The sequence below is a fragment of the Misgurnus anguillicaudatus genome, chromosome 12, assembly GCF_027580225.2.
Source record: "Misgurnus anguillicaudatus chromosome 12, ASM2758022v2, whole genome shotgun sequence".
NCBI lineage: Eukaryota > Metazoa > Chordata > Actinopteri > Cypriniformes > Cobitidae > Misgurnus > Misgurnus anguillicaudatus.
Window position 1 is genome coordinate 24,981,970 of NC_073348.2, and position 14,921 is coordinate 24,996,890.

Here is a 14,921-nt window from a genome sequence, read left to right on the forward strand (position 1 = left end):
TATTGTTTGTCTATACCCTGTTTGTAAGACGTATGGCTTGAATGGCAAATGTTTTATTATATAAAGTGCATTATCATACAAACTTAAAGGGCACCTATTATGCAAAATCCACTTTTACAAGGTGTTTGAACATAAGTGTGTTGGCAGTGTGTAAACACAACCACCTTTTTAATCCACATTAAACCAAAGCAGTCCCATTAGACATGCTGTTTTGAATCTCTTGTTAATGTGACATCACACTGCAAAAGCCCCACGAACGGCCACTGACTGACAGTTCTGCATTCCAGTTTCTGCACTCAGCGAGTTGTATGTTGTCCGCCATACATCAATAGTAAGATACTATTGTCTCAGACTGTATTTAAAGGAATCAGATCTATTTGAACTAAAAGCGCTCACTGATGGGGCATTTTAGACATGCTATAAAAATGATCTGTGAGGTATTTTGAGCTGAAACATTACAGACTTGTAAAAATGTTCATGATAGATGCCCTTTAAAGGTAATTATAATGACCAAAGGTGATAAAATGAGTAAAAAGCCTTGTGATATTATTGTTTTGGATATGCAAAATGTCAATTCCATGGTATTCTTTGGAAAACTGTTATATAAAATACTGATAATTATTTAGATCACCAAATATCATTGTTCATTGTTTTACCATCTGGCCCTCACTCTGCTCTGGTAAAATACATTATTATATAGGCGGTTTCAGCAGTAACAACATAAACAAGCGGCTTTCGTGGTCAACACGTAACTTTTGGTAAACTTTGCTAAGAATAAATAACAACAAAGTACTTTAAACTTAGTTTATTTATATAACAACACATAGATTACCTAGGAAACCAAAACATTTGTTATTTTCGATGTTATTTTCGTTATTTTTTTGATTTGTTCAAGAGTTCAGTTTAGCAACTAGTCAGACCATTAAAAAAAACTAAAACCGGAAGTAAAGTTCGGACCAGACGCGTATCGCGTCACCGCACGTGCATCCAATGAAACCATCTATAAATGGTTAAAAATGACCAAAATGTACCATGCTAATACCATGTTATGTAAGGGATAATGTAGAGGCAGCCGGTAGTTATCGGGAAATAAGCCCCGACAGTGTGATCAGGACCCGACGCGAAGAGGAGGGTCTTGTATCACACTGAAGGGGCTTATTTACCCGATAACTACCGGCTGCCTCTACATTATCCTGCTTATTACACGGCTACTTGCCACATAAGAAAAAACTGGACATGAATATGAATTTGAAACATTTTATTGGCATATTTGTTTTAAATTAACATTTTTATCCTTCCGCGAAACTTTGCACAGATGCATAAAATGATCGTAATACCTTTATTAAGATCCTCTGCTTCATACTTGTCTGTCTCCATTTTTTTCTCTTTTAGCCAGTCTTTGAGAAGTTTTAATGCCCATTCTGTATTTCTTTGAGTGTTGGCTTCGTAGCTGTCATGCTCTATTTTGTCAAGTTCAGTCTCAATAAGCTCTCTGTGTCTTGTCGTTGTTCGTTCTTCTATCCACTCTTTAAATGTTTTGTTTTTTCCGTACATGTTAAAGTGAATGTCAAAATTTTCCATTCTTAATTCTGGTTGTCCAGTGGTTGTCAAAAGATGGCGCCAAACAGTAATCTTTGTTGGCGCGGAGGGATTTAAAACATACAAGTAGTACCGGCTATGCGTTATTACTTTGGAGCGGTTATTATTTGAAAAGAACGAATCTGCAAATGTCAGAATCAATCATTCCAGAGAGCCGTGTAATAAAAAATAATAACATACACCCAAGTTCCACCAATTTACTTTATTGAAAGAGTCATATCAACTTGAACATTTGTCTTTGTATTCTAGCTGCGAGCTCAGTACTCTCTGCATTTGAAAAAGACTCGATCCCTTCATAAACTTCTGCTGCATTTGTTTCGACTGATGCCAGAGATCCCATCACTGCCTGGCCAACCAGCAGAAACCTCAAGCAAAGAACCCAAGACCTTCTTCACAGAGACCCTGTCTCTCTCTCCCCGCAGTGCGTTATATCTTAAAGTTATATATCTTATCTGCGTGTAAAGTATGACTTCTCGTCTCATTAAGCGTATGTGTGTTGTAGAAACCGAAGGTCTGCAATTTGAAGTTCCTCATCTGGCTTGTTCCGTATACTATGGAGCACTGAAGGACCTGCCGGCGATGGTGCGCCTATGGTGGAACAGCCAGGAGAAGCGTGTCTTCAGCATTGTAGATAAATTCACAAGCAAGTACGTCAGCAGCGTGTTGTCTGCGCAGGAGATCGCGTCTGTGCAGTCCAGCACATTGACTTTTGAAAACATGACGGTGAGCAACGATCAAAAGCTTATTGGGTGTTTTGTGTTTATAGGCAGTTTTGTGATCTCATCTGCATTTTTTTTTTCAGGTAAAAGCACGTTCTACAACACGGGAGGTGATCGCTACGTACTCGGTGGATGATATCTTTATAGAGCTGGTGATTCAGCTGCCTCAGAATTACCCGCTCGGATCAATCTCAGTGGAAAGTGGGCGGAGAGTGGGCGTGGCCGTACAGCAGTGGCGCAATTGGATGCTTCAGCTCAGCACGTACCTCACACACCAGGTACAGGAACCCCATAGGGTTGTTGTGGTTATTATAACTGTGGGACAAGCTCCACTTTGTTTTACTTTTGTCCCAGACATAGAGTGCCGCAGGGATGGAAGTTTTTTTGCAGCCCAACCCGAAAGTTAGCAGGACACTGATTAGCTCGAAAAAAGGCTATTTGATTTTTTCCCCATAGACTTTTGCATGATCGCAAATGTAACATAAGTTATCACAGATAAATAAGAATTTTATGATTTTATATTGTGTAGGAATTTAAATTTATAATTAGGTGCAACAACAAAGTTTTACAGTGTAGCTTACAAAGGTTAAAAATAGTTAAAAATGTCTTGAAGTGAAACGATGGGTTTGTGTAAGAAAAATATTAATATTTTATACTTTTTAAACTATAAACATTGGCTTGCGTGTAACCAATAAATTTCACTTTTGGCCCAATCCTTCACGTCTAAAAAATCTTTCCATGTTATTTTGTCAAGCCCTTATTGAATGACTGTTAACCGAATTCTCTTATTTGAAAACGCGTGTTTTGGCTGTGATTTAGAATGGAAGTATCCTTGAGGGTCTGTCTCTGTGGAAAAACAATGTTGACAAGCGTTTCGAGGGGGTTGAGGACTGTATGATCTGCTTCTCTGTCATCCATGGATCCAATTACTCGCTGCCAAAGAAAGCCTGTCGTACCTGCAAGAAGAAGTTCCACTCCGCCTGTCTGGTGAGTGCCATACTGGCATACAGTACTTGAATGTTTGGTTATTTTTAGGCAGTGTTTAAAATATTGGAGGTAAGTGTAGCGTTAATATGTTTGGATATTCATTTACACCTGAATCTGTTAGATCTTAAGTAAACATGAAACATTTTACTGCCCATATTCCATGTAAAGACATTTGGTTATTTGGAATTAACCGGATATTCAGGGAGGAAAAATAGAAAGGGATGATAAACTGAATGCTTGGTGACGTCAATGAAAATAAAAATTGTTTTAGAAGAAGAGCAACATAAAAGATTACATTTTCTTTTCTTTGAATTCACTTTGACTTATACACCACAAAACCAGGACTGTTTTAAGGATATTAATAGGCTCAATTTCGACTTCATGTCGACTTTATAGGACATTATTGGATGTGACAATGTACCCCATTTACTTCAAAGGTTTTAAACCTTTGAAGGTCAGCTGCACACTTAGAAACCGAATGATTTTTTTCTTCCTATTGAGGTCCTGAATCGTGAATCTGTCTCAATTTATTACTGCAATTTTGCACATATTTCAGAATCAGGAAAATGTGCAGCCTTGAATGGTCTAGAAGAACATTCCTCGCTTTTCACTGATTGGTTGTTTCCATTTCCTTTCATTCCACAGTACAAATGGTTCACATCCAGCAACAAATCCACATGTCCTCTGTGCCGAGAGACGTTCTTCTAATCGCCGTCTCCATGGACACACAAATAATGACTAAATGACGTCCTGTGCGAGCAAACGGCTGACTCGGAGAGAAATGTTCTCTCTTCATTTGTTTGTACATGTGATTTTTGCAGTGCTGCAAATGACTGTGGCCTTTTAGTTTTTGACTCTGAAGATGAACCCGACAACCTCGGTCTCAGAGGAAAGAATGGATAAACGCAGTCGGAAACTGGACCTTAGGTTTGAAGGGTGAACAAGTCATAGCCTGTGTGCCTCTTCAGGTGGCATTTTTGAATTTGCAGGAGTAGTTTACAAAAAAATGTGTTACCTTCCCATCCAAAAGTTGAATCTGCACGCAATAGTGACCGTTTATAGTGGTTATATCTAGCAAGTTAAATTTTCACATTGAAAATGGCGTCCATGGTATAGGTTTGATTCTCATTATCATTGATTACCATCTTAAGAGCAAACCTGTACCATATTTGATTTGGGGAGAGGAAAACTGTGAGTATATAATGACTCCACTTCTGTAATGTTTTTACATGAAGATGAGCCAATTATTCCAATCTATTTCTTTGAATTCAATTATAATGTGCAAGAATGGAAAATTGTCACAAAATAAGTAACAGAAATATGCCAGTCACAATTACAGTAGAACTGTTTATAACTTTAACCGAAATAGAAAGTAATGTTTTTTCTCAGATAGCTGTGGGACCATTTCAATGACCTGTGAAGAATAATGGACTGAGTTTTCTGCTTTTAATCTCATTTTGATTATATGCTGTGTGTAATGATACATAATGCTGCATGCAGCAGCAATTTCTGTTGTTGCTTTGATCATATTTGTCGTAGACAAACACAACTTGTGGTTCTGAAATACAGATGTTTATCATTCTTTCAGCCTCCCTCAGCATCTGTCCATCACAGAATGTCATATTGCCTCGATTTTGCTGCATTAAAGCTCTTGGGTTCAGTTTGCATTCACGCAAAGAAACAAGCATCTCCTGTAATTTGAGAGGTTGTAAAAGAAGCTGGTGATCAAAGGACATCTAAATTCATATGTTGCTCTGCGATTAATATTTTAAAGACATTCCCACTAAGGAGCCATGTTTATTGCACGATTCAGACACGCTATGAACAAAACCATGTTGTCTCCTCAGGCCATGTTTAAATTTTAAACTCAATTTATGTCATCTAGGTTTTTATAACATTACAGTACATGACAAGTGAGACAGAAAATGCCTTTTATCTTCAAACAACTGGACAGGAAGTAGTGTGACATGAATAAGAGCAGGTAATGTCTGATATGTAATATTAAAAAATGTGTGATATCAGTATTGACAAAAATGACAGTGTCACCGGTCAATAATTTTGAAGACATAGGCATTTCCATTTTGTGCTCAACTATTAGTTTTATACATAAAACAAATCTTAATCACAGAGATGTACAATATTATTTGGTTGTGTCCCTCATAGGTCATGATCACATTAGGAAGGATCACATATGTATGTAGATGTACTGGTGTGTCAACCTTGATATAATGGTTTTCATGATTCATGAAAAGAGTTTCAGTTATGGTCCCCAAGCATTTGATTTATTCTGACAAGTAGTGAATTTGTCTGCTGGTGGGTTTGCTTTTTGAAATATAATGAAGAATAAAAATAAATTATACATTAAATAAACATTAACTCTTAAAAATATACAGTTTGCATATACATTTTAACAAATAAAACAATGATTCTGAAACGTAAGTAGTGCAGAATGAAACGCACAACACTTATCACACGCACATAATATAATATTAAATGTGCACATACAAATAAATTAGAAAAAAAACAGACACGATAGGATTTCTTACAGGATACTTCACTAATTGGCATATATGACATCAACTACCGTCCGTTCTAGCTTCCATTATGACGTCGTGGAATTTAGAATATGATGTCACATGTTAATCAAGCATCCTTCAGTCTTCAGTTAAGTCGTGTGGGTTTGACGCGAGGTGTTAGTTTAAGAAGAATATTAGTAGAGTTACTAGGCTTTAATCGTGACAAAACGGCAAAGATGTCTGCATGTCGTTAAAATAATTTGACTGATTTAAGTTGAGAAACCAACGCTGCGTTTGTATGGCATCAACAGAGGGACAGGAGAGCATCTGCTGTGCTACAGACAACGCAGCTAAGTTATGTTTTTCATACATCTGCCTTCATATTCTCCATTGTGTTTTCATAAAAGTTAAAATGTCATGTAATCTTATTTTTATTGTAAAGATCTCTCAAAGCGCTATATGAGGAAAAACTAGCTCTGTATGGAAGCACACATGCTTTAATCGAGATTAGAAGCGGTAATTTAGTTTATAAATAATGTAAAATGTACCTGAGATTGTAAACGTTAAATATTATAAATAGGCGAATACGTTTGAATGCAATTATCAAAACAAACCAACACTAGTTTAAAGAAGTTCCTGCAGCACTAACTTAGGTGGGACTTCCAGCAACTATTTTTACAGCACGCGGCTATTCGCCGCTTAAAAATGGGCTGAGATAGTTCATTCCAGGGAATCACTTCAAGTAAGGGGTAGGATGTGCACTGTTCAGGTTGTGTGCCCTACATTTTCTTATAGAAAATCTTATAGACCCGGAAGGGCCGTTCACATACGATATAACTTATTAGCCTCCACATCATAACGATAATTGTATGCTAATTCGCTCACGCGGGCGGTACTCGCGCAAATCACTTGCCTTAAGGCATTAACTAAAATTGGATATTGCTTATAATAAAAACGTTTGCAATTGTTTACATGTCACCCCTACTGAAAAATCAAGCTAAGACCAGCATAAGCTGGTAGCTGGTTTTAGGTGCAGTAGCTGGTTTAAGCTGGTCCTCCCAGCCTGGCAAAGCTAGTCAAGCTGGTGGGTCAGCTGGTCTTCCAGCCTGACCAGCTAAGTCCAGCTAGACCAGGGGGGTATTGCACAAAAGTAGAATTAAGAAAGCCAGGATAACAGAAAAGGCCCAGCTTGACCTAGTTTAATCAGCCCATCCTGGCTAAGTCTGTTGCACGATTGCTAAGCCAGGATGAGAACGTGCAGCTATGTCAAGCCAGGTGTAGCTAGCTAGGATAAGTGCACGTTCACGGAATTCTTAAAGGGGACATATTATGAAAATCTGACTTTTTCCATGTTTAAGTGCTATAATTGTGTCCCCAGTGCTTCTATCAACCTAGAAAATGTTAAAAAGATCAACCCAATAACTTAGTTTTGGTAAACCATTTTCTGCAAGCATGTGAAAAAATAGGTCATTGTAATTTGGCCCTTATTGTGATGTCAGAATAAGGTAATACCGCCCCCTTTATCTGCACTATCCAACCACAGCACAACCATTTTATGGAGAGAAAGAGAGAGATAAAATATTTCACAGCACAATTGAGTTTCAATTGCAACAAACCACCATCATTGTGATCAGTGGTTGCACTTCATCCGCTCATTTGCATTTTAAATGACACACCCAAAACGGCACACTTTTGCTCAGACCTATTTTAGACTTAGTTTACATCTTTAAAAAAATCTCATAATATGTCCCCTTTAAACAGACCACGGGATCGATCACAGAATCACTGATGCAAAAATTGATAAAACTCATAAAAATTCATCATGAAACTGCAAACACTTAACTACTACTATGTGTATCAACAGTATTTGATGCAAAAAAAAAGTGTGCATTATCTTAAAAAAGCTATTTATTTCCTATAACAATTTATATTTGGTGAAACTAAACAGAAATCATTGAATTATTATAAGATTTATGTACAGGATTTGACCAAATTAAGAATTTTTTTTAAGGAAAATATTAGGAAAAGGCAACAATAAAAATGCCACTGCTAAAAAGCAAACATGCTAAAAAGCCCTCAATATGGGATCCTTCAGTGCATACAAGTGGATTTCAACCCCACCCCCAAACTAAAGCTTCCAAAAATACTACATTTACTGTGAGCTTCATAAAGTTTTCAAACAGTTGTGTTCATTGACATGCTATAAAACACTGAATAGTATATTCTGGATTGTTGGTGAATACCCACCATGTTCAAACAAGGCTGGTTTGGACTGGAATATTGGGAAGTAAGATGGTAAGTCCCTTGAGGGGGCCAAAAGGACATCTGGAAGATATGTAGATGGGCATGGGAAAAAATGAATCATGTCTTCTAAAATTAATTTACTTTCATGCAGGATACTTCATTATTGCATGCTCCAAAAAAGCAGCACTGACTATTTTCATGTGGGCATGAAATAAGAAAAAAATTAAGGTACAGTATGAATACTATCCTCTGACCTCTCTATAGAGCATCAATATATGAAAGATCTGTGAGGTGGACAGCACTATAATTCATATTCAAACATAAACTCTGGGATGTAATACTAGCATCTTCAAGTGAAATAAAGACAGAAACTATAGACTTACAAGTTTAATGAATGGGAGAGTTAAAGTCATGTCAAAAATATGCTCATATATGAATATGTAACCTATATGTTAAATTTATTATTTGATTTACAATGTGTTTTTAATTATGTGTCCATGCAGCAGATTTGACAGATATCTGTTTTGTGGATCATTTTAACACACTGAATTTTGATAAAGTGCATTTTGCATAATAATTTGGAAAAGCATAATTTGCATATTTTTTAAGTAATAAAGTATCTTTTGACATTTTAAATATGTCAAATTATGTATTTAATTAGAATAACATGCACACTGTCATATAACTATTGAGATTAAAATACAATTTGTAAACTTACTAACTTTATTAAATAAAATAGCATGTGCATAATAATTTGGACCATTCATCACAATTTTAACATTAAAGATATCTGGCACAGGGGTGGGTGCAGTCCACTGCATCCAATGACAACAGGGAAAGCTGTAACAGAAAATAATGCATGTTCTACTACCCTAATGTAACACTTTATGGACTAATCTGTTTATGTTACTTGCAATCTTGTAGAAGTGATTTCAGTGCTAGACTGACATTTCTTCACCTGAGAATCTGTACCTCTCAGTCAGATATTTCTCATGCCTTAATGCTAGTCTACATATGTACTTAATTAAAAACCGCCTTTCAACTTCATCTGCCATTTCTTATTTCAACAACTGTATTAATAAATATATTCATCAAACCCCTGACAGCAGTCTTCATAATAACACTAAAATAACAGTATGCATACTTAGATAAATTACAGTATATCTAGTATTTTAATGCAGGATCATGAAGTGACTAAAACACATGAACATCTACTAGGATTGAAAGAGGAACTAGCCGATTAATCTGAAATGGTATAGTCTGCTATACCATGCTGCAGATGTTTTATGAGTCTGTGGTGTTTAGCATAATTTTTTATGCAGTGGTCTGTTGGGGAATTGGTATGAAGGTGGTGGACAGAAATAAACTGGACAAATTAATAAGAGGGGCTGGCTCTGTACATGGTAGCCTATAGAGCTGGACTCTGTTCATGTTGTGGCTGAAAGAAGAATACTCTCAAAACTAAATTCAATTCTGAGCAATCCCTTTCACCCACTACATAGGATGCTGGCCGACCAGAGAAGTCCTAACCCTAACTGAGCATTTTAGAAGATCCTTTACACCTGTGGTCATTAGGCTTTATAACTTTTCTTTGTAAGTGCTAGGACAATTCATTTAATTCAATTAATTTTTTTACATTTCTTATCTATTAATTTTTAAATCATGGATGGGCAGTTATGTTTTTATTACTTTTTTCTTTAATTTCTTTCTTTTCTATAATTGTAACATTAAAGCAATTTCCCCCTGGGATTAATAAAGTTCTTTGAATTAAATTAATCACTAGGATTAATCTTAGCCTGGTTGTTAGCCTGCTCTGGAGCAGGCTAGCTGCAAAGAGTAAATCTCCATAGTAACTTCATCAAGATGAATTTAGCCTCCCTTCATGCAACCGAGTCAGGGCTAAATTCAGCCAGGATAACTAGAAAATCCCAGCTTAATCCCTTATCTTGCTTTTGTGCAATACCCCTCAGATTAAAAAGTGACCAAAACACAGCTAGACCAGCTTAAAAAGTGTCCAAAACACAGCTAGACGAATAAATGTAAATAAAATGCTAACATTTAAACAGTGTTAATTAATCAGACCTTATCGTACATTGGCTAACATATAGGTATGTGACAAAAAATTTAAACATGGTTAAATGCTAAAGTTAGACCTTGTCTATGGATTCAAGAATAACAAAATTTTGGCCATTTGAAACTCGAAAATGATCACCTTATTTTGTCCCATTGTTTTCCATTTTGCGGGTGGTAAAACAACCCTTGCGCGTCGTTCAAATTCATTAAAAAATTGTTCACTTGTAGTTTAGCAATTAAACTAAATCAAAGTTACAATTTCAAGAATGTTTTTACTACGCACGTCGCTTGAGGTAATCCGAAGGTTCGTCGAGAGGAACCAAATTGTCAGCAATGACAGCCGAGATTGTCACGTACCTATAACATATTTTAAAGCATGTATTAATCTGTGTTATTGTTAGTTTATACAAATGCAATTGTTCATTATTTGTTCAATGTTATTTAGCTAATGTTAGCAGATAAATTTAAAATATGTATTAAAGGAAAACACCACCGTTTTTCAATATTTTACTGTGTTCTTACCTCAATTTAGACAAATTAATACATACCTATCTTTTTTCAATGCGTGCATTTAATCTTTGTACAGCGCATCGTGAATATGTTAGCATTTAGCCTAGCCCCATTCATTCCTTAGGATCCAAACAGGGATTAATTTAAAAGCCATTTAATATTTTCCCTATTTATGATGAGTAGTTACACAAGTATGGTGGCACAAAATAAAACGTGTTTTTTTAACCAGATAAAAACGAGAACTATATTGTATGGCGGAAGAGCACTTAGTTTGCAGCACTTCAACCTCGGGCGCAGTAATATTGACGGAAGTTTGAGCGAGAGGGGAAGTGCTGCAAACTTAAGTGCTCTTCTGCTATACAATATAGTTCTATTGTTTTATACACTAAAAAAATTGCACGTTTTATTTTGTGCCACCAAACCATACTTACTCGTGTAACTACTCATGTAACAGTCTTTAAATAGGGAAAACATGGAAGTGTTTGGTGGCTTCTAAATTCATTCCTATTTGGATCCTAAGGAATGAATGGGGCTAGACTAAATGATAAGACATTCAGGACACGCAGTACAAAGATTAAATGCACGCATTAAAAAAAGATAGGTATTTGTTGAGTTAAAGTTGATTCCAGGGAGTGGATTTCAAGAGTCCAGAATAGGATTTTCATCTTTTCTGCATGTAACAGCCTCCAAACGCTATGCAAATGTCATACATTAATGTAGTGGGATTTTCTGTAGCTATAATATAAAAATATAAAATATGTCTCCACACGACTGTCCCCTCCAGTAAATCTAATCTGTTTCCACCGCTGAGTGTGACCAAGTGGTTTACACATTTTGGTGTCAAACTACATGACTGTGACGGTGGTTTTGACACATTTGGTTATGGTTTCACTGGGAGCTGCACAGTACAGTTCTATGTATTTCATTCAAACAGAATTGGGTAGAAAGCTTTAAAAAATGTGCAATGCTTGCAAAGTTTTCAGCAAGGACAAATGCTTAAAGAGACATCATTATGTACTTAAGGTTGTTTAGTTATCTTAGTGCTAGCCATGCAAAATCTATCCCTTGATGCTCGGGTGTTGATATACTTTTAAAGGATAACATCATATGTCCAAATTTCAGTCAAAAACGTTCTATTTAATCATAAACAATCTGCAAACAGGGCTTTAAGTGTAAAATAACGAAATTGTCCTTTGAAAAACTGCTTCCACCAAAATATTCCCACCTTTGACTTAAATTCAAAGTCTTGGTTCAGTAGCAATGGCTCTCTCTGCTGGCCTCTGCAGCATGGAGCTTATCTTGAGAGAGGATAGTGGGCAGGTCCCACATAACCAGACAGAAAAATCATTTTCTGTTGCGTGTGGAGGAAGTTAATGCTTCTGTGTGACGATAGGAGGGATTTAGAGCTCACTGGAACATTTAGCAGCCTTATGATATGATTCAATAATGCTAAAGACTACAATGACCGGATCGTCAAAGGTCTTGTGATATGTTCTTGAGGGAAATGTAAATATTATAAATAAGGGGGTGGGGTTACATATTAATCAGCTTGCCTCATGAATATTAAATTCAACATTGGCACAGCAGTCTTTACTTTATTTTTCATCCCTTTTAAAGTTTTCATCAGTAGTATTTTAGAAAGATAATTTTATTACATGTTACTGGACCTTCATCTAGCGATTTTATTGATACATAAAACATATTAGAGTTCTCAGTTTTCTGATATATTGTTATGTAACAGTTAGTTTTATTTAGATTTTATTAAAAATATTTATTTATTTTTTGTGATTTCATTGTAATTAATTGATGTTTTTCATCAGCACACAAACCTAAACCCCAGTTCGAAAAATCCTTTATAAATCATTCAATACACCCGTAAAGGGACACTCCACTTTTTTTTTGAAAATTACTAATTTTCCAGCCCCCCTAGAGTTAAACATTTGATTTTTACAGTTTTTGAATCCATTTAGCCGATCTCCAGGTCTGACGCTACCACATAGCTTAGCACAATCCATTAAATGTGATTAGACCATTAGCATTGCGCTCAAAAATAACCAAAGAGTTTTGATATTTTTCCTATTTAAAATTTGACTCTTCTGTAGTTACATCGTGTACTAAGACCGACAGAAAATTAAAAGTTGCGATTTTATTGGCCGATATGGCTAGGAACCATATACTCTTATTCTGGACTTTGCTGCTGTAACATGGCTGCAGGACGCACAATGATATTACGCAGTGCCCGAAAATAGTCCCCTGCCATTGAAAGTTACTAAGAGCACTACTTTCGGGCGCTGCGTAATATCATTGCGCCTCCTGAAGCCATGTTACAGCAGCAAAGTTCTTGATTATTATGCCAAAAGAGTATAGTTCCTTGCCATATCTCCCTAGAAAATCACAACTTTTAATTTTCTGTCTGTCTTAGTACAAGATGTAACTACAGAAGAGTTAAAGTTAAAGTTTTAAATAGGAAAAATATCGAAACTCTTTGGTTATTTTTTGGCGAGATGCTAATAGTCTAATCAGATTAAATGGATTATGCTAAGCTATGCTAAAAGTGCTACGTTATAAAGTACGTTATAAAGACGGTCTAATTTCAAAATATTAGCAATAATGAAGTTTACTATTATACTTAGTTAATCGTAAATTGTTGTGATATGCTTATGACTTCCGAATGTAATGCTAAGTTAACTGAAATAAGGGAGTTAAGGGAGTGTCTTGCGTGTAATTTGTGAATGTGAGCGTCTCTTTTATCATAAATGGTTTTGACGCGTGTGCAGCAGGCACTTATTTTGACAAAACACGTTATGCACATGGTTCACATGACGCAACAAACACATATTTTGAAAACACAAGCAACACGCATGACACTCCAAACACTTATTTTGAATTTGTGCCCCTCGGATGAGCAGTCACGAGCTGCCACTGATGTTTACACGTGTTAATCATCACTAAATACTTATCAATACGAATAGGTCTCTCTTACAGACATATCATTTCACTTCAGAAGTCATTTATTAACCCACTGGATTAATTTGGATTACTTTAATGATGGGTGTATGAGCTTTTCGGAGCGTCACCATGTTTACCCCATATAAGAAGATAACATGGTGCCATTTTAATATTAAATTATTTGTGTTCACCTAAAAAAAGAAGTCATGTTCATATGGGATATTATTATGAGGGTAAATTATGAGAATTTTCTTTAAAAGATTTATAATGGTTGCCCTGATTTTCACCTCACTCTTGCACTAATAGGAATGCCTTAATAGGTGGTGACATGTCGAATAGCTGTGTGTGAGCGAAAATGAGTAGAAAACGAAAGTGTAGGAAAGGTCAATCTGGTAGAATGTGTTGAGAAAGTTTTGCAGAGTTCACACGTATAATGAGCTCTCTGCCACAATAAACCGTTGATGTCCTATTGAAAAGCGTTTTATCAGATTTATTAGGTCTGGAATGGGAATTGTAATTTTAGTATTACTGTAAAACGCTAACCCCGTTGCTGTTAGTTCTTGGAAGCTCGACCAATTAGATGCCTGCCGCTGGCGCCAAAATGGCAGTGGTTATCGAGTCTCAGATCGCAGTTTGAGTCATTTATTTTCTGTAATGGAGGCTTTGTTTGGAAGTCATTAGATAATTGTACATGACAGATGTATTTACTCGTCTGGCTTGAGCAGATGTAGTCTTTTACAATCCCGATATATTGAAAAAAACCCTCTTTTTGTAAGCATTGTGTTGAATTTACATGCTGTTCTCAGCCATTTATATTTTAATCCAAGTGCCTACATGTTCTATTGAAGCACTAGGTGGCAGCATTAGATGGTGTTATTGCAGGTTTTTGTGTGGAATGTGCTCTGGCATACTTCATCTATTTTCAGATATGTTTTTATTAAATTTGTTCAGTGTCAAGAGGAGGTTATTGCTCTTAACAAGAATCAGACCAATGCCATCAGCACCAGTGAACATCACTGGATTATCTCATTCAATACGGCTGTAAAATAGACTTTCAGTCTGGTTTACCTGATGCATGAGCAGGGACTCTGTAGATTTGTGCTGTGTGGTTATGTATTATCTGCACTATCCTCCCTGACCTCCAGTTTCTAACTGTCTGTCTGTCTGTCAGTCTGTCTATCATTCTATCTATCGTTCTGCCTGCCTTTCTGTCTGTCTGTCTATTGCTTTCTGTATGTCTGTCTCTCTCTATCTCTCTCTTTCTCTTGTTCTATATCTGTCTGCCTGTCTATCCTGCTGTCTGTCTGTCTGTCCGTCCGTCCGT

At 36.3% G+C, this 14,921-nt stretch overlaps 1 protein-coding gene and 1 long non-coding RNA gene across 2 annotated transcripts in view; both read left to right on the forward strand.

Moving 5' to 3' along the window:
- The window catches only part of ltn1 (listerin E3 ubiquitin protein ligase 1), a 22,706-nt gene extending 17,819 nt beyond the window's left edge, over window positions 1-4,887 (forward strand). The window contains exons 26-30 of the mRNA XM_073874227.1: window positions 1,849-2,020; window positions 2,102-2,322; window positions 2,402-2,596; window positions 3,138-3,305; window positions 3,951-4,887. Of these exons, the coding sequence (XP_073730328.1) occupies window positions 1,849-2,020; window positions 2,102-2,322; window positions 2,402-2,596; window positions 3,138-3,305; window positions 3,951-4,013 (819 nt within the window). The 3' untranslated portion in view covers window positions 4,014-4,887. The remainder of the gene's footprint in view (window positions 1-1,848; window positions 2,021-2,101; window positions 2,323-2,401; window positions 2,597-3,137; window positions 3,306-3,950) is intronic.
- Window positions 4,888-5,602: 715 nt separating this feature from the next.
- The window catches only part of LOC129447029 (uncharacterized), a 156,356-nt gene continuing 147,037 nt past the window's right edge, over window positions 5,603-14,921 (forward strand). The window contains exon 1 of the long non-coding RNA XR_008645357.2: window positions 5,603-6,175. This is a non-coding gene — a long non-coding RNA (uncharacterized lncRNA). The remainder of the gene's footprint in view (window positions 6,176-14,921) is intronic.